Source organism: Sturnira hondurensis, unplaced genomic scaffold (assembly GCF_014824575.4).
Source record: "Sturnira hondurensis isolate 20B ecotype Veracruz unplaced genomic scaffold, ASM1482457v3 Scaffold0001221, whole genome shotgun sequence".
Lineage (NCBI taxonomy): Eukaryota > Metazoa > Chordata > Mammalia > Chiroptera > Phyllostomidae > Sturnira > Sturnira hondurensis.
Window position 1 is genome coordinate 804,147 of NW_028073852.1, and position 18,328 is coordinate 822,474.

Sequence of the window (18,328 nt, forward strand, 5' to 3'; positions counted from 1 at the left end):
GCGCACGCGGGGCGCGCCCACAAAGTAGGGTCCGCAAGATGGCGGCCGCGCATGCGCCCCTGCCGGCCCGCCCAGCGCGAGCGGAAGTCGCGTGACCCCGGAAGTGGCCGGTCGGGCGCGCGCGGGCGGGGCAGCGACGTTCGTCATTTCGTGCGGGAGGGAGTGCGAGCGCGGTGCGATCGAGCCTCCGGTGAGAGCCAGGGGCGGCGGCGGGGCGGCAGCGGCGGCGGGGAGGCGGGGCGGAGGCCGAGACTTTACCTGCCCCGCCCGCCGGGGGGGGCGGAAATCGGCCCCAGGAGGGGGCCGCGGTGACAGCGGGCGGTGGCCCAAGCGCAGGGCGGGTCCCGGCGCAGGGGCTTCCACGTGGGGGCGGGGGACGCAGGCCTTGGGCCGGCGGGGTGCAGGCGTCCTTTGTGGCCGCCATTCGTGCCCCGCGGCGCCCCAACCCCACCGGTGCGTGTGGACCTGGACCAGGCCCTACGCCCCTCCCCAGACGAAGGCGCACCCGGGCTCTGGCCATCCCGAAGGGCCGCACCCCACCCCACCCGGCGCCCGTCCCAGATTGCGGGGCCTTGCGGAAGTGCGGGGCCGCGGCTTCGCGCTAGTAGGATCCTGTAGCCCGCGGCCTCACTTGGTGGCGTTAGGGTGTGAGCCTTCTAGAGGAATTCCGGAGAAAGCGGCTAGAAGGCCGGGAAGAGCGGGCGCGTCAGTCACGCCTGCAAGCGGCCGGCCCGCTCGCACGGGGTGCCCAGCGGCCTTTGTGGGATCTGGTAACGCGTACAGGGCCGGGCTCCCAGACTTGGGGACAGGCGTTGACTACCTACCCGCAGCAGCCGGTGGTCTGCGGTTTGCTGGGCCCTCACCCAACTTGCACAGGCCGGACGGATGTGAGGGGTTTCAGATACTGCCTCAGGGATTTCAGAGGGGCAAGAGGGCCGGCAGGGTGGGGGGGGGCTTCAGCCTTATGCAGCTCCAAATGCTCCTGCACCAGGGTCCACAAAGAGGTCCCCCAGAATACCCAGCGGCTGCTGCAGTTTCCAGCTCCAGGTCACCAACCCTCCCAACCAGAGAGAACCTGGACAGACACTGTGGATCCCCGTGTCCTTTTGGACCTACCTGTGGGACTCAGGATTGCCCGGTTACCTGTTTCTTGTACAGGGGCCTTGCTTCCTGGCTAGGGCAGGGTCCGAGGGGCATCTCTGGTCAGGGAGAAGGTCCCTGGTCTAGCAGGAGAAGTCCGAGGGGTTGAGGGCCTGGGAAGCTTAGAAAGAGCCCCAGAACTTGAGATTTTTTTCCCCAGCTGGCTGGGACTGGGGTTGTAGCTGCCTCCTCCTCCTGGAGGGAAAGGAAGGGAGGTGTACCTGATCTGTGGAGCAGGCTGCAGGGCCTGTTCTGTCCTGGGCTGTGTGCTTCGTGTGCCCCCCCCCCCCCACGCCCTGGGCCTTGGAAGCCTGTGTTGGGCCCCTTGACAGGCTCTAGCCGCACCTGCCCTCCTGCTCCAGAAGGTGCCCCACCCCTTAGGCACAGATAAGGGGCCTGGCCTGTGGAGGCCTGTTGGACACAACCTGCACTTGGTGGCTGCAGGGCCTGCCGAGGGCCAGGGGGAGTGGGATGCTAGGGGTCTCCCTGGGCCACCACAGTGCACCCCTCCCACAGGTGTCCCAGCCCAGCTAGAGGTGAGCATGGCCGAGCAGGAGCCCACAGCCGAGCAGTTGGCGCAGATTGCCGCGGAGAACGAGGAGGACGAGCACTCGGTCAACTACAAGCCCCCAGCCCAGAAGAGCATCCAGGAGATCCAGGAGCTGGACAAGGATGACGAGAGTCTGCGCAAGTACAAGGAGGCGCTGCTGGGCCGAGTGGCCGTGTCTGCGGGTGAGCGGGCTGGCAGGGCACCCAGGTGGCCCTGTCTCACTGCTTCTGCTGGGGGCAGTGGGTCGGGTGCTCGAGGTGGGAGGCCCCGGGGATGGCGCTCTAACCTGCTGTCACTCCACAGACCCCAACGTCCCCAACGTCATTGTGACCCGCCTGACTCTGGTTTGTAGCAGCGCCCCGGGCCCCCTGGAGCTGGACCTGACAGGTGGGTGGTACCCTTAGATTCCTGGCTGGGGCTGCCTGAGTCCTTATTCCTTTCCTTAAAAATAGTTTTCTGGAGAGCAGGTGCCCTCTCGTGGGCAACACAAGAAGTGCAGCCAAGTGGTCTTGGAAGATACTGGCCTTGGCTTTGGAGAGGCCTGAGTCTGGTGGGGGGTGTGGAAGGGACAGTCATGCTGGGGAGGGGAGCGGCCTCCTGGGCCCAAGCCTCCCATGGGGATGTCCTCTCAAACCCAGGTGACCTAGAGGCCTTCAAGAAGCAGTCCTTTGTGCTGAAGGAGGGTGTAGAATACCGGATAAAGATCTCTTTCCGGGTGAGTCCGAGGCCCCGGGAGGGACCCGGAGGGGCTGGGGCCGAAGAGCCCCGCTGAGCCCCACTCTGGGACCCTCCCTGCAGGTGAACCGAGAGATTGTATCTGGCATGAAGTACATCCAACACACATACCGGAAAGGCGTCAAGAGTGAGTGAGGGGGGCAGTGGAGCGCGGGCAGCCATGGGGTCAGACCCGGGAGCGGGAGGGGAAAGGCGGAGTGCCCCCTCCCCGTGCTCTGCCCGCTGACTGCCGCCTCCCTGCACCGCAGTCGACAAGAGCGACTACATGGTGGGGAGCTACGGGCCTCGGGCCGAGGAGTACGAGTTCCTCAGCCCCGTGGAGGAGGCACCCAAGGGCGTGCTGGCTCGAGGCAGCTACAGCATCAAGTCCCGCTTCACAGACGACGACAAGACGGACCACCTGTCCTGGGAGTGGAACCTCACCATCAAAAAGGACTGGAAGGACTGAGCCTGGCCCGGGAGGCGGGCAGGGAGGACAGACGGAGGGATGTGCGTGCCCCCACCCCCCCCACCCCACCCCCATACCAAAGTGCTGACGGGCCCTTGCCCATGCTGCCACCAGTACCCGGTCTGCCTCCCCCAGCCCACAGGTCCCAGCCTCCTGGATAGTCTAGTGTTGCTGCTGCTTCTGCCTGTGCTGTGGGGGTGGAGGCCGCAGCTCAGGCCTCCCCTCCCACCCCAGATCCCTCCAGGGCCCCCCACTTGTCCTCACCCAACCAGAGGCCCTGGCTTTCACAAGTGGGGTGCTCAGGGCCTTTTGGGCCATTGTGGTTGTTCTGTCCCCCCTCCAGGGTGCAGGGTGGGGGAGGGTGCAGAGCCTGAGGAGCCGGGTACCCTCTAGCTTCCACCCCCACCCACCCCACCCCCGGTCAGTTCACCCATTGCTGTCTGTACCTGTCTAACCATGATGCCTTAACATGTGGAACGTGTGCTGTGGGGGCCGTCGCTGACCTCTAACCCTTGTGTCTGCATGAGCATGTGGTCTCCCCCAGTTCCCGCCGCCCTGTCTGCAGCCCTGTGGCTGAGGCGGTATGGGACACACTGCTGCTGTTCCCAGCCTGCCAGGCCTGGCCAGCCCCTTTCCCCTCCCATCTCCCAGCTGGGCTGTGAGGGACAGCACCAGGGGCTCGGGGAAAGCCGAATTGCCAAAACTCAAGTGGCCTCCAGTCCCATCTGAGAGGCTGGGTGACCTTAAGCCTTTGCTTTCTCTGTCCAGTGGGCAGCACCCAGACCAGAGCCCACAGCCCCAGCAAAGAGCCCTCGGCAGACAAAACCAGCGGCTGAGCCTTACTTGTCCCACCTGGGCCCGCTGGCCTGGAGTGGCCTGCCTGGCCTGCCAGTATTTATTGCCTCCACTTGTGCCGTCCTCTGGGCTAGCTGGCCTGCCGCCTCTGCCCCCAGGCTCCGAGCCACCATCCCGGCAGGCCCTCCCTGGACCTAGCCAGGACAACTGTGGGACCAAGCGTGTGAGGTCGGAGCTGCCCCAGTGCCTCCCTCCCAGGTCGGCCCAGGCTGGGGTGCACAGGAAGCCGTCCCTGCTTCTCCTCTTCTGACCGGGAAATAAACTCCCCTGAAGGAGCTCGGGTGTCTGCTGTTTGTCTCTGGGCGGGGCCCATTCCTCCGTGGTCCCCAGGGGCCAGGTGTGGCTGCCTCTGCCCCGCCCTAGTTGAAGGATTTAAAGCCCTGCTTAAGCCCATTTGGGCAGAGGTGCCCTGTGGGTGGTTCAGACTTGGAAACCCTAGAGGACCAAGGGTGAGGGGTGGGGACACAGCCTGGTCGCAGTCTAGCTGACTTGTCCTCCAGCCTTTGGGCCCACTGTCTGGTCTCAGAGGAGGTTCCCCAGCCCCCAAGAGTGGGAAGAAACCTCCCTGGAGACAAAGCCCCACATGGAGCAACACTTGGGAAACCGCACCCCCACCCAGGCTGTGGACCCACTGGGTGTGGCCGAGCCTGAGGCCAGGGCGCAAGGGTGGAGGAGTGGCAGTGGGCTGGGCAGGGCAGAGTTGGAATGGGGAGGGTGGAGATGCTGTCCCCACCTGCACAGAAGCCAAGGAAGTCCTCATGGGCTGCCACAGGCCAAGTGCATGTGACCTCCTGCCCCACGGGCCAGCAGGGTCTCTGAAGGGCCTGGGGTGGCAGGGAGAGCATCATCTCCTGTGAGCAACACCAGTGATTGACACGCTCTCCTCCCCTGGGCTGGAAAAGTGCAGATGGGAAACCTGAGCCCCAGAGAGAAGGCAGGCTCCAGGAACCACTTCTGCTGGGCTGATAAGTTTGTGGTCTACACTGGCCCAAGTGGTCTGTGTCCCATGGGCAGAGGTCAGGATGCTGCTGCCCTGGCCATGCACTCGGGCCTGCCCCTCTTCCCAGTGCTTATGAGGTAAGCCTGCCAGTGGGTGCGGGTTCAGAGATGCTCTCTTGCTCCAGAGGTCAGTGGCCACAGGGTGAGCCAGGGTGGCTCCCATGGCAATGGTCACCTCCAGCCTCACTGGGACCCCTGTGGGGTCCTGGAGGCTGGGCCCTGTGCTCGATTACAACAGGACAAAAGGACACTTCCTGCAGCCGCTGGCCCAGACACAGGCCAAGAGCAGCCCCAGGAAGCAGCCTAGGCCTCTGGCTCTCAGTACACGGGGGCCAGGACCCTTCCGGGCCTCTCCCAGAGCCGCCTGCCCCAGGCTCAGTGGGACAGGCTGGCGGCGAGGCGCTGAGATTGCCAGCTCAGGCCCTGCCCACTGATGTCAGACGCCACCACCTGGACACCACATCCCTGCCTCTGGCCAGGCCAGGCTCGGGAAATGTGTGCGCCGGCAGTTCAGCTTCTCGGTCGAGGGTCTTGCGAGGCTCTGTCAGGCCAGAAGGTCCAATAGTTTTGTTCCTGGATTTTCCCAGCCTTCATGTGAACTCAGACCCCAAGTGCCAAGTTGTACAGGCACAGTGCCAGCAGCCAGGACTTTGTTCTGGCTCCTCCCCCGGTGCAGAGTAACATGAGGTTGCACCTATAGAACCTGTGCAACGTGTCCCCCAGGTCCCAAGTCTAACGCCATCTTCCTGGTTGCACCCTGACCCTGTCCAACCTGGTGCTCCTGGGCCTGGCCTCCCCACTGCAGGGAGAAAGAGCCTGTGGGCCCCTCCCCTCCCTCTGTCCCCCAGTCACCCCCAGATGGACCCTTCTTCCACTGAGGGGGTTGTCATTAGTCACCAGATTAGGGCCCTCTGTGTGACCACCTAATCACTGAGACGAGAATCTTCTCCACGCCCAGCATGGTCCACTGCAATTGAGGCCCATGTCAGTCCACCAAGGCCACCATTCCCCTGCACCCCCCCCACCACTCCCACCAGGCCCAAGTGCACCCATGGCAAAGGCTCCGCCCCAACTGCCACTCAGCAGAGCACCTGCAGGCAGGAGCTGTAACTGGGCAGCCAGATGAGCACTTTCTGGGTGTCCGCCAGCCCACTGGTCACCTCAGTGTCTCCAACTCAACTGTGGGTGAAAAGGGAGTGGTTTCATCCTGAGGACTGTTTTTGAGAGTAGTTACTTATCAAAACATATAATTGCTCAAGTTCAGCCTGCTTTATGGGCACCTTCTCTGGGCATGAGAGACTGCTGGGGGACACCCTGAAGCAGTGGTACTGGTCCAGAACAACACCCCAGCCCTAGCCACGAAGGGGCAGCCGTGACCTCCAAGGGCAGCTCCAACTCAGGGCCAGGGCACGGGGGAACCACAGCCTGCCCTCCCCTGGGGTAAGGCCTGCTGAGGTACTCAGTGAACCTGGCTTTCTTGGGGGCTGGACGCAGTGCCGCAACCCCCTCAGCCAGCTACTGACCCAAGGGACTAGATCTCAGGCCTCCCCCAGCGGGGTGTGCAAAACCCCACTCTGCTGCTCCTGCACAGCTGGTGCCCAAGAGTGACTCAAGAAGCAAGGAGATAAGGTGCCACGTCCCTCATCTCAGGTCCCAAACTGTGGTCTGAAAAGCGAGGTCATTCCAACTACAAAGGTGTTGGGAGCAGCACAAGAGGCAACCCCCTCCTGAGTCCCGGGGAGGCGTAAGCTCACAGCCCTTCTGCAGAAAGTTTCAGCTCCTGCGAAGTCGCCCCTGGGAAGCAGGCAGGTATAGCCACCTTGTGCTGACGCTTCTCTACTGGAAGTGGGGGAGGTGCACAAAGAAGCCTGTGACCTTCAGGAACTGGTCTCCTAGTTGAAGGAGACCCACACAGCAAGCAGAGATCAACGTATTAACAAGTGCAAACTCTCAAAAGTAGGAAAGCATCTTTTTTGTTTCCTCATTTCTGAAATCAGGATGTTAGTCGACGTGTACATTTAATGTGGGAGTGTTTTCCCTTCCCCTGACGTTATTAAATTAATGATGAGTCTTAAAGTCAGTGGGCAGCGGCGGTTCACAAAGGAGGAAGTGACTACAAATAAAGCGGAAAGGTTCTAAGTGGGGGAGGGGGGTGAAGGCGGCGCGCACGAGGGGACGGATCCACCTAGAGCCCACCCTTCAGCAGAAATAATATGCGAGCTACGTGTTATTTTAAATTTCCGTGGAGCCACGTTAAGTTAAAAACACTCCGATGTGTCAATATAAAGATCATTAAGGGAATATCGCTCGATAATTTCCCCGTACTGTCCCGATCCGGTGTGCGTTATACTCAGAGCCAATCTTACACCGGCGGTCAGTGGCCTTGGTGGCAGTGGCGACCACCTGTTTGCTACACAGCGCGTGCCTGGAGGCAGCTGCGTGCGACCGGGCCTTCTCCGGCTGCTACTCAGTGCCCGAGACGCCTCGGGCAGCTTCGGAGGACTCGGCAGCCGAGGGGAAGGGAGAGTGTAGTCCATGGGGCCTTTCGCCCCGGCGGGCGCCGAGGAGTCCTCTCGGAACGCGGGCGGCTCCAGCTCTAGCGCAACATCTGTGCGGAGCCCTGGGTCCATTTTCTCCCTTCTGGACCTTTAGGAGGACTCGCTCCGCGCAGATGCCGCAGCCCATCCCGTCCCACCAGCCGGCGTTGGGAGCTCGCCGGGCCCGGAAGCCGGCGAGCGTAGAGCCGCGCCCAAGCCCAAGACTTCCCAAGACAGAAGCCTCACGAGTCTCACGCGCGCCGGAAGTGGCGTCAGCCCAGGAACTGGAGGGCGGTGCCAGTCACGGATACGCGGTCCAGTAAGAATGCAACACGCGGGGTTCCGGATGCACAGGCACAGCTCCGCCCCACTGCCACGTTTGACAGAGGATTGCTCTGGGTGCGGGCCTCTTGGCCAATTAGGAGACGCAGAGCCCGGGCCCCCGATGGTGGCAGCCATTCCACCACCGGAGAAAGTGTCGGAGGAAACCACCAGTCACAAGTCGAGGGAGAGAAAGTTCTCCGTCGGGAGCCAATGAGAGGCGGGGTTACAGTGCGAGCGCGAGCCCCTCGGCCAATTCCGGGCGAGGGCGGTGGAATCCCTCGGAGCTCTTCCGAATCTGGGCCGGAGGCAGTGTAGACGTCCACTCCGGGCGCGGAGGAGGCGGGCCCCGGGACCCACTGGCCAATAGCGAGCGGGGGCGGGCGGGCACGCGCGCGGCCGCCGGCTTTATGAGGGCGAGGAGAGCGGCGCGCGCTCTCGTGGCCTCGCTGTCCGGCGGCGCCAACTGAAGCGGCGGGCTTGCAGTCGACATGCTACGGCGCTCTCTGCTCTTCGTGGCTCTGGCCGTGCTGGCCCGCGCGGGCGCTGACCCCGAGGAGGAGGACCATGTCCTGGTGCTCCACAAGGGCAACTTCGAGGAGGCGCTGGTGGCCCACAAGTACCTGCTGGTGGAGTTCTGTGAGTGCTGCCCGGGCCTCGCCGCGGTCGCGGGGTGGGGATGGGACCGAGGGGCGCAGGGGGCTCCAGGGGCCGGAGGGCTGGGGCGCGAGGCGGGGAGAGCGGGGGGCCGAGGGGCGGGCGCCCGTCCCAACCTCCCTTCTCAGCCCGGCAGTGGATTGGGGTCCTGGGGGCTGTTAGCATTCGGCCCACCCCTGGACGCGCTGATTCCCAGCCCCACGGAGGCTCATCCTGGGCAGACAACCCCCAGCCCTGCTGTCAAAGCCTCTGCGCCGCAGGTGCCCTGGGGACATCGCTCCTGCCCAAGCTGGACCCTCAGGGAGATGAGGGCTGAGAGCCAGGACTGCTTTTGTGACAGACATCCACATGGCAGGATCCCTCTGCGAAAACAGGGTCTACGTGGAGGGGGTGCTGCTGTGAACACAAAGGGACCTGCCAGGGTGCAGACCCCTCACCGCTGCCAAAGCACCCTCAGCTTGTGACAGCTATCTCCAGAACCCAGACCTGGTGTTTACATGCGTTTAAGCCCTGCCCACCTGGGGTGGACGCCTTGGGCCTGACACAGCTGCCACCCTTGGCTAAGAAGTAGTCTTGTCCCCACAGTATAAAGACCCAGCTGTAAACCTGAGGCTGAGGACAGATGTGTGCAGGGGTGTGTCACATATTTGTGACTAGGTCCTAATGCAGGCCGCCTCGACCCCTTAACCTCTCAGCTGTCCTGAAAGGAATTCCTAAGGGCAGGTCTGCCCCAGTTGTCTGGATGCAGGTAATAGGAAGTTGCTGGTTGTTAAAGAGTTTGTCTTCCTGTTCTGAATGGGGACAAAACAGAGTGGGAAGTGGTGTTGGTTTGTCCTGTCATTCATGGCCTCTGTCCCCATATTGCCCAAGAGCACTAAGCTATCAGCTCAGCCTTGTACGTTGAGAGGGTTATCTTGCCGAGCAGATAAGGTGTTCAGGAAGGGAAGTACCCACGGAGCAGGGAGCTGGGTCCAGTGCTTTCCAGTGTCTTGCTTTCCTTTCAGATGCCCCCTGGTGTGGCCACTGCAAAGCTCTGGCCCCCGAGTATGCCAAAGCGGCCGGGAAACTGAAGGCTGAAGGCTCAGAAATCAGACTGGCGAAGGTCGATGCCACAGAGGAGTCTGACCTGGCCCAGCAGTATGGCGTCCGTGGCTACCCTACCATCAAATTCTTCAAGAACGGGGACAAGGCCTCCCCCAGAGAATACACAGGTGCGGCCTCGGCTCTGCCCAGCCTTGGCCTAGAGTGGGACTTGCCCGCAGGCCCTGGAAAATTCCTGAGGGGTGGGGGACCCATTTTCAGAAACGTGGAGGGAACCAGTCCTTGGACCAAGTTCTTGGCCTAGTTCTAGTTTGGCCTTCGAAGAAAGCTCTCATTCCGGAAGAACTTCCCAACTGGAGAGGGACATCCTGGGCACGGACAGCAGGCCTGGCGTGGCGGCATCAAGGGCAGCACTGCCGTCAGCCGCGCCGGCCACTACGCCGGGCCCTGGGGGCTTCCCACCAGGAAGGGCTGAGGGTCAGGTGGCCAGCTCCCAGCTGTTGGGCAGAACTCGAATTCAAGCCCTGCTCCGTCTGCCCTCAGCTGCTGCTTGCTCACTCGGACGCTCCTTGCATGGGGCTGGGCCCTGTGTCACCCAGGCAGGCAGTGCCTGTGACAGCCAGAGACTCTTTTGTCCATAGAACCGGTTCTGTGGCTCAGCCATCAGAACGCACTGAAGCGGCCCGGCTCGTTAGTTCTGACGGCAGCAGCTCTGGTCTCACTGGGCTGCTATTCATTATTTCCGTGGTGTTGTGTTTGTTTGTTTGTTTGTTTTACATTGTCACTCAAGCTTGTGCTTATTGATTTTAGAGAGAGGGGAGGGGAGGGAGAAAGAGGGGGAGAAACATCTGTGTGAAGAAACATTGATTGGTTGCTTCTTTTTTTTTTTTAAGATTTTATTTATCTTTAGAGAAGAAAGGAAAGAGAGAGGGAGAGAAATATCAATGTATGGTGGCCTCTCGTGCATCCCCTGCTGGGAACTGGCCTGCAACTCAGGCATGTGCCCAGACTAGGAATCAAACTGTGGTGGTTTGGTTCGCAGGCCTGCAATCAGTCCACTGAGTCACACTAGCCAGGGCTGATCGGTTGCTTCTTTTATGTTCCTGGACCTGGGACAGAACCTGCAACCCAGGCCTGTGCCCTGACCAGGAATCAAACCTGCAACCTTTTGGTTTGTGGGGTGAAGCCCAAGCAACTGAGCCGCACCAGTCAGGGCAGCAGAATCTCACTTTAAGAAAGTGAGACCTGTGAGATTCAGCAGGCTGGGCGGTCAGACCCCGTCTCGGGGACCAGCTGTTTCCCTTCCCACTCTCTTTGCTCTGGGTGGTGCCTTAGAGACTCTTCCTGCTGGTCCAGGAGCTGTGGGGACAGGGGTGCTTACCTGGCCTGGGGTAAGGTTGGGTTCAGCCCATTTTTGTCGGAAAGACCGGAAACAGGGCCGACGTTTTAACAGTCCTAGCACACCTCTAGTTGAGATGAAGCGGCCGGGGGGTCCCTGGAGGGAGCGCACCTCCCACTCACAAGGAGTGCGTATGGTGAACGCAGATGTCAAGGACGACGAGGAGACAGGAAGGGGCTGGACCCTGTGAGCCAGAGGTGGCCACCGCCTCGCAGACTTGGCTGCGGCCCTGCACGCACAGGGCACCTGTGTGGGTGCTGCCCCCCACAGATGCGTGGACAAGGTGCCTCTTCTCACCGAGAGCTGGCCTTGCCCAGGTCAGGCAGGGAGGGTGGGGGCCCAGTTGTGAAGAGACCCTTCCTGTGTTTGGATGCAGCTGGCAGAGAAGCCGATGACATTGTGAACTGGCTGAAGAAGCGCACAGGCCCCGCGGCCACCACGCTGCCAGACGGGGCTGCGGCTGAGGCCTTGGTGGAGTCAAGCGAGGTGACAGTCATCGGCTTCTTCAAGGTAGAGACTTTGGGGTTCACCTTGGGTCTTCTCAGCTGTGGCCTCGGAGGACGGGGCCCTGTGGCGGGCACTGGGGGCTGCCCTGCTGTGGACCCAGGCCGGGGTCCTTAGTGCTGGGGGTGCCGCCACCACCTCTGCTTCTCCTGGACAGGACGTGGGATCGGATGCTGCCAAGCAGTTCCTGCTGGCTGCAGAGGCCATCGACGACATTCCCTTTGGGATTGTGTCCAGCAGCGATGTGTTCTCCAAATATCAGCTGTCAGGGGACGGGGTCGTGCTCTTTAAGAAGGTGAGTGGCCCCGGGGTGGCGGTGCGGGGGGCGGAGCTGGGGCTCCGGGCTGGGGCTGGCGTCACCTTCCTGTCGCTGTGCTCCTCGAGGACCTTGCCCAGGGATGCTGGGCCGCCAGCCTGGCGGTTATAAGGGCTGTTGTGCAATGTGAGGCCGTCAGCGCCACTCCGACAGCGAGGGCGCCCTTCGGCCCTCTGCCTGCTCCTGTGGCAGCAAGCGAGCGCAGTGTTCTGTGAGGGCGGAGTTGCGTTGGAGGGTGAGCTTGGAGACAAAGTAACACACTGGTGGTTTGGGGCATTGCTGGGTAGTTCTGTGGCATGAGCTACACTGTGTGTGGTGCAACATTATTTCTACCTCTGATACTTCTTCCCCAGCCCAGCCTAGAGCGCTGAGGGCTCCGGGCTGGGGCCCTTCCTCTTCCTAAGGGGCTGCTCGAGTCTCAGCCGCTGTGTGTTGCGTGCTACAGCCACCGCAAAGGGGCTCTGCCTTTAAAAAATTTTTTTTTATTGATTGATTTCAGAGAAAGAAGCATCGTGTTCCACTCATTTACACGTTATTTGATCGAGTCTTGTCTGTGCTCTGGCTGGGGATTGAACCCACAGCCTTGGCGTATTGGGACAGTGCTCTAACCAGCTGAACTCCCCAGCCAGGGCCAGGAGGCTGGGGGAGTCTTTGCCTTTTATTTCAGCCACCAGACAGTGGGAGGCAGGGAGGCAGGCAGTCAAGCCTGCTCTTGGAACAGGGCTGTCCCTGGGTTGGGGGACAAAAGTACATGCAGAGTGGAGCAGGAGAGAGGGCTGTGACAGGAGGCAGAAGGCAGGGTGCAGGTAGGACTGCGCTCAGGCTGTCAGGGAGGACGCCGTGAGGACACAGGGCAGCGAGGTACTGGCCTCTGGCTCTGCCTCAGGGTGGGGGACGGCGCTTTCTGCAGGACCTGCTGGACAGGGGGAGGCCTGTCAGCCGCCCTGCAGTAGACAGGAACCTTCTGGGCAGAGGTCACGTCGTGACCTGTGCTGTCTCTCCTGGCGGACACCCTCATGGTGCTCGCTGAAGGCTGTAACTGGCATCTGAGGAGGAGAAACTGTCAGGAGGTGGTGTGTGAAGTCACGTCCCGAAGGTGGTTTAGGTTGAGAGATGCTCTCCGAGGCTTTGACTCCCATTCGCGCCATCCCCGTCACCCCAGCACCAAGGGTGGGTGTCTTCCCAGAACCGTGGGTTTGGGCGGTCACGTGTCCTAGAAGGGTAGAGCCACCGTTTCTGTTCTGCAAGAAACGGCAGTGCTGGCCGGGGTCCGCGCCTGCGCAGGCCAGCACCTCCGCGCCCGGGGTCTGGTGCAGGGTGCCCTGTGGGGACCGGCCCACCGCCCCGCTTTCTCCGCAGCCACGCCCTGTCTTTCTCGCCTGTACTTGCTCCCCTTCCTTCAGGCTCTTCGCCCCAGTTCCTCGCAGTGCTCGGGGTTGTCGCATGTTCCCGGGGCCGAGCCGGATGCTGCTTGCTGGCCAGGCTGACAGGGACGTGGTGGCGCTGGCAGCACTGAAGCCCGAGAGTCCGGCCGGCGGCCCGGGCACAGCCTGGACGTCGGGCTTGAGAGCTGGGTGGCCTGCGTCTTTGAGAACGGCTCTGCTCTCGGGCGGGGGTGGGGCCAGCCTCTCCCTCCGTCATGTCAGCGTCCAGCCTTTCTGTGATGCCGTCTCTGAGGCCTGGCGGGGCCGGCTCCTGCAGCCGGCCCCAACTGAACAATGGCCGGCCAGCCGGACGCCTATTACTGAAGGGGACGCCAGCGTGGCATCACGTGGCAATGTTATCCGAAAGACTGGGGCTCAGCAGAGTGGGGGCCCCTCGTGACATTGGGCAGATGCTGCTCAGAGGGGCAGGGCGGGGGCTGTCTGCCCCCATCCGGGCTCAACGTCTCCCTGGGTGTGGGGACGGCCAGGCCCCCTCCTCAGTATCGTGCTCTTGACCTTGGCGTTTCTGCCCTTCTCACCAGAACTCCCCACGTTCGAGGGTTTCGGGAAGGTGGAGCTGGCCTCAGCCTGTGGGGAGCAGGGGCCAGGGCCTCGTCTGGGCTCCTGATGCCTGGCCCGTGGTGTGGTCTGTGGGCGGGGGGGGAAGGGTCCCCTGCTTTTCTGGAAGTCGTACAGAAACCTGGAGGACGTACAGAGAGGGCTGAGCAGGAGGAAAGGCCTGCAGTTTTTCTATGAGGTCAAGGCCAAGGGGTGGTGGTGGAGGGCGGACCTGGACTGCCACCTGGGGACACATGGGCACAGGACACACCTGTGTCAGGCAGCCCCCCATTCGTGGCCCCAGGACTCAACAGGGGGTCCTGGAGGGCCATTTGTTTTGTTGTTGGTGGTGTTGTTTTAAGAGCTTATTTATTTTTAGAGAGGGGGATAAGGGAGGGAGAAAGAGGGAGAGAAACATCAATGTGTGGGTGCCTCTCATGTGCCCCCACTGGGGACCTGACCCACAACCCTGGCATGTGCCCTGACTGGGAATCGAACCAGCGACCCTTCAGTCCACTGAGCCATACCAGCCAGGGCTGAGAGAGCTTCTGTTAAATGGAGTATACTTGGTTTTTATTGTGTTACAAATTAGAACCGAGAAATTTCTCAAAACTTAATGAACGTAATTCATTCTAAAACAATAGAAAACTAATCACATGCTACCAAAATAACATTTCTATAAACATTACTTTTTCCCAGGCATTTCAATGCTTTGGAGGGGCCCGTGGGGCAGGCTGTGGGCCAGCTGGTCCCTACAGGCCTGTGCTGGCCCAGGCTGAGTGGGCTGGGGACACCGGTGGTCCCGTGGAGCCCTCGGTGCTCAGGGCCCTCTCTCTGTCCGCAGTTTGATGAAGGCCGGAATGACTTTGAGGGGGAGGTCACCAAAGAGAAGCTGCTGGACTTCATCAAGCACAACCAGCTCCCGCTAGTCATCGAGTTCACCGAGCAGGTGTGGCTCCGGTGGTGGGGAGCCCCGGGCACCGCACTCTCACAGTCCCCATTGTCACCCAGCCTTCCAGTGGTTCGGGGTCTGCGGAGCCCATGTCTCGTGTCCCTAGCTCAGCCTGTGGCTGAGACCCAGTAACCTGTTTGTGGCACAGACGGCTCCGAAGATCTTTGGAGGCGAGATCAAGACCCACATCCTGCTGTTCCTGCCGAAGAGCGTGTCCGACCGCGAGGGCAAGCTGAGCGACTTTAAGAAAGCTGCCGAGAACTTCAAGGGCAAGGTGCCTGGGCCTCCCTGAGGTCAAGGGCGGGCCGAGGCTTCCTCCCGCTTGGGGCTACCTTGTCTGCAGGGCTGCGTGGAGTCGAGGCTGCTGTCCTCCTGCGGTTGTTCTCAGCGTACTGTTTCTCCCCCAAGATCCTGTTCATATTCATCGACAGCGACCACACAGACAACCAGCGCATCCTGGAGTTCTTCGGCCTCAAGAAAGAGGAGTGCCCCGCCGTGCGCCTCATCACCCTGGAGGAGGAGATGACCAAGTACAAGCCCGAGTCCAGCGAGCTGACCGCAGAGAAGATCACGGACTTCTGCCACCGCTTCCTGGAGGGCAAGGTCAAGGTGTGAACCACTCCCGGCTGGGCCTGGCCCGCCAGCTCCTCACCTCCCAGCATGGCCTCGAAACCGTGCGCTTGGGACCCTGAGGACAGGCCCCTGGCAGCAGAAGAGTGACTTTTGCTGCCACACTGTGGGGAGCGTGGGGCGCCCAGGGCCTGTGTGTGGGGGCCGTGGGCATCACATCCCTGAGCCTTGCCCACCTGCCCTCCAGCCCCACCTGATGAGCCAGGAGCCGCCTGAAGACTGGGACAAGCAGCCTGTGAAAGTGCTGGTCGGGAAGAACTTTGAAGAAGTTGCTTTTGACGAGAAAAAGAACGTTTTTGTGGAGTTCTGTGAGTGGAGCCGCTCCCTAGGCTCGCAGGGCGGGCGTGGGGGGGCAGGGGCGGCCTCCTGGCCCCGGGGGACTCAGCCCCACTCTCTCCGCCGCCTCTAGATGCCCCATGGTGCGGTCACTGCAAACAGCTGGCCCCCATCTGGGACAAGCTGGGAGAGACGTACAAGGACCACGAAAACATTGTCATCGCCAAGATGGACTCGACGGCCAACGAGGTGGAGGCCGTCAAAGTGCACAGTTTCCCTACACTCAAGTTCTTCCCCGCCAGCACAGAACGCACGGTGCGCCTCCGGGCCACGGGGGGCCCCTCGAAGCCCCCGCCTCCAGCTGGGGGAGGAAGGCACCGCCGGGGTCCGCTTCTCACTCCCCCTCCCCACAGGTCATCGATTACAATGGGGAGCGGACGCTAGACGGTTTTAAGAAGTTCTTGGAGAGCGGTGGCCAGGACGGGGCGGGGGATGATGACGTGAGTGGTGGTCAGCCCGACTGGCCTCTGGGGCCACAGCCTGCAGGCCACTGGACACAGCTGCCGGGCTGGGAGAGGCCTCCCCTTGTGGTGATGTCCCTCACCCATCAGCACTCGTGCGCGGGGTGCTGTTCAGGGGTCCCCTGAAGTCTTAGCACCCGCCCCACAGGGTTCCCCGCTGGGCGCCAATGTCCTCCCCCAGCCCCTCGCCTGAGGTGCCCTCTGTAAGTTGTGGTCAGCCGTGGGGCAGCAGAGGAAACTTCAGACTTGGTCCCAGGCCGAGTGGGTGCAACAGGGGTGGGGCTGCTGACCAGCAGGACATTTGTGTCGAGAGCAGAGGCCACCCAGAAGCCCTGGGGAAGTGGGCGAGGGGCCACTCTCCCTGTGGGGGTGGGTGTGATTGGGCGGGTAGCCTATGGTTGGCAGGCAGTCGCTGGCCCCACACCCCCTGAGGGCTGGAAGGAGCAGACACGGGGGGGTGGGGCAGGCCGTGACCTTCCACAGATGCCCCCTCTCCCTCCACCCCAGGACCTGGAGGACCTGGAGGAGGCGGAGGAACCCGACCTGGAGGAGGACGAGGATCACAAAGCCATGAAGGACGAGCTGTGAGGCGGAGCCCAGCTGGCGCCCCACCCCTCCATTTCGGCCACGCACCCACACCCAGGGGAGGACGGAGCCGCCCGACCAGAAATGCAGGGAGCTTTCCGAAGCAACACCTCACCCGTACACACTTGTCCGCTGGAGCCCGTCCCTCCTCTTGGCCTCTGGGGCCCTGGGCGGGGCTGACCCACCCTCTGCACGGTGGCGCACCCTGTGCAATCTCGCCCTGGCAGTGCCGCCTCCCTGTTAAGCTGTCATCCTGTCACTTCAGCAAGATGCCACCTGTGGGGTTTTTAGACATATTGGGGTGTCAGGGTGTCTGTCCCACCTTGGCCAGGCTGCACTGGAGACAGACGTCCCCTGCCTGGAGAGCGACTGTGCCGTGCTGGACAGGCCCCTCCCGCCTATATCAGTGTTGCCGCGACTGCGCGTGGCTCCCGCGTGGTCCGGTCAACGCGGACTTCACTTCCTCTGTCTCTGAGGCCCTGTCACGACACAGGAGCCGCAGGTGCCGGCCGGGCCAGGACAGGGCCCCTCCCAGAACTGGCTCCTGGCTGCCCTGGCTCCAGGGTGCCCAAGGCCCGCACCATGCAGGGCCCAGACCCCCTGCTTCCAGGCTGGGCGACAGCCAGGGATCTCAACCCAATTGGGTCGAGATCAAAGCTCTTCAGTCATTTCTCCCACAAGATGGAATTGGGACACATCGGCCAAATAAAGTGGAAATTTTCACTGCCTGCCTCTGCTTCTGTCTCCTGGCAAAGGGGTGGGGGCTACCTCTGTTGAGGTGCCTCCTTGGAGCACTGTGCCAGTGTGAAGCTCTGGGGGGCCGCCACTGTCCCCAGGCTGTCACCAAGTGCATGGCCAGAGGTGCGGAGCTGCTGTGCAAGGGTCCTCCTGCCGCTGCCCACAACCACGGGGTGGGGGGTGGAGGCGTGGGAAGCCAGCCTTTTGGCTCTGCAGTCGGGTAGAATGGCACGATCCTGAGCTTGTCACCAAATGTCCACAGAAAAAACACCAGTCACCAAGTTTTTTAAATGCACTGACTCGCAGAAGCTCGGCTTGTCATTTGCTGCGGACAGAAAGGCATGATGAGGCTTGAGGGTGTGACGGCTGCTGCAGGGGCCAAGGGCGTCTGGGAGCCTGGGCCAGGGATGTTGCTGGGGCCCGCAGGGCTCAGGCCAGGCTGTGGCCTCCAGCGTGAGCACAGCGAGGGGCTCAGTGTTCGGGTGCCGTCTGTGTTTCTGCGGGTGGGAGGGCCCCAGGCCCCCCAGGCAAAGGCACGTGGCGCCCACATGGTCCGTCAAAGCCCGTCCCCAACTTGCTACCTGGAGCAGAAAGTGTGAGTGTCCTGGGTGCAGGCTCACGTGCTGGTCGGGGCTTCCTGGCACTGGCCTCTCGGTGGACTCGGTGCCACTGTGGTTCTCTTGGCAACCAGAGCCCGAGGGAGGTGGGGGTGTGGCCTCCCTCGACCGTCTCGCTCCCAGCAGGAGGCCCTTGTACCACCTTGCCCTCCCAGTGCTGCCAGCCAACACCCAGGCCCTCAAGACCCAGGGCTGACCCCTCCTGCGGCAAGGCATCGGGCGTGGTGATCAGGATGACCCCTTCTGGCTGGCAGTGCGGCCCGGCCCGGCCTGTCCTTGCGCCTGGCGTCCGGCGCTGTTCCCCTATGGCAGCAGACACGTCCTCCCCTGGGCGCTGGTTGCTGGGTGGCCTGTGCCAGGGCTGATCTTCAGCCAGTCTGCCCAGGGTCGGTGTGTGGCGCCCCAGTCCTGCTGAGTGCAACACGTGCGTGGGGTGGGGGGTCTGGGCGGGTCAGCTCTGCCACCCAAACCGGCGGTCTCTCAGCACGGCGGGTTCCTGGGGTCTCAGCCACAAGGGGTGGGTTC

At 62.3% G+C, this 18,328-nt stretch overlaps 2 protein-coding genes across 4 annotated transcripts; both read left to right on the forward strand.

The window, feature by feature from the left end:
* Positions 1 to 103: 103 nt before the first annotated feature.
* Positions 104 to 14,807, forward strand: ARHGDIA (Rho GDP dissociation inhibitor alpha). 3 transcript variants are annotated; one of them, XR_005069834.1, is made up of 7 exons: positions 104 to 190; positions 1,657 to 1,872; positions 1,994 to 2,077; positions 2,329 to 2,405; positions 2,489 to 2,552; positions 2,674 to 3,192; positions 14,797 to 14,807. XR_005069834.1 is itself a non-coding variant. In XM_037068987.1 (6 exons), exons 2-6 carry the CDS (start codon positions 1,683 to 1,685, stop codon positions 2,871 to 2,873), a joined length of 615 nt encoding a protein of 204 aa, XP_036924882.1. In that variant the 5' UTR covers positions 104 to 190; positions 1,657 to 1,682; the 3' UTR covers positions 2,874 to 4,004. The 3 variants fall into 3 exon arrangements, 2 of the variants coding, with proteins under 2 accessions (XP_036924882.1, XP_036924892.1); XM_037068987.1 differs by lacking the exon at positions 14,797 to 14,807 and having other exon boundaries at positions 2,674 to 4,004; XM_037068997.1 differs by lacking the exons at positions 104 to 190; positions 14,797 to 14,807 and adding an exon at positions 389 to 718 and having other exon boundaries at positions 2,674 to 4,004.
* On the forward strand, positions 7,666 to 17,176 carry P4HB (prolyl 4-hydroxylase subunit beta). The gene is made up of 11 exons (XM_037068631.1): positions 7,666 to 8,224; positions 9,247 to 9,453; positions 11,059 to 11,192; positions 11,344 to 11,481; positions 14,329 to 14,433; positions 14,585 to 14,710; positions 14,845 to 15,045; positions 15,254 to 15,374; positions 15,476 to 15,657; positions 15,756 to 15,842; positions 16,371 to 17,176. The coding sequence occupies exons 1-11, from the start codon at positions 8,077 to 8,079 to the stop codon at positions 16,449 to 16,451; spliced, it is 1,530 nt and encodes a 509-aa protein (XP_036924526.1). The 5' UTR covers positions 7,666 to 8,076; the 3' UTR covers positions 16,452 to 17,176.
* Positions 17,177 to 18,328: the final 1,152 nt, after the last annotated feature.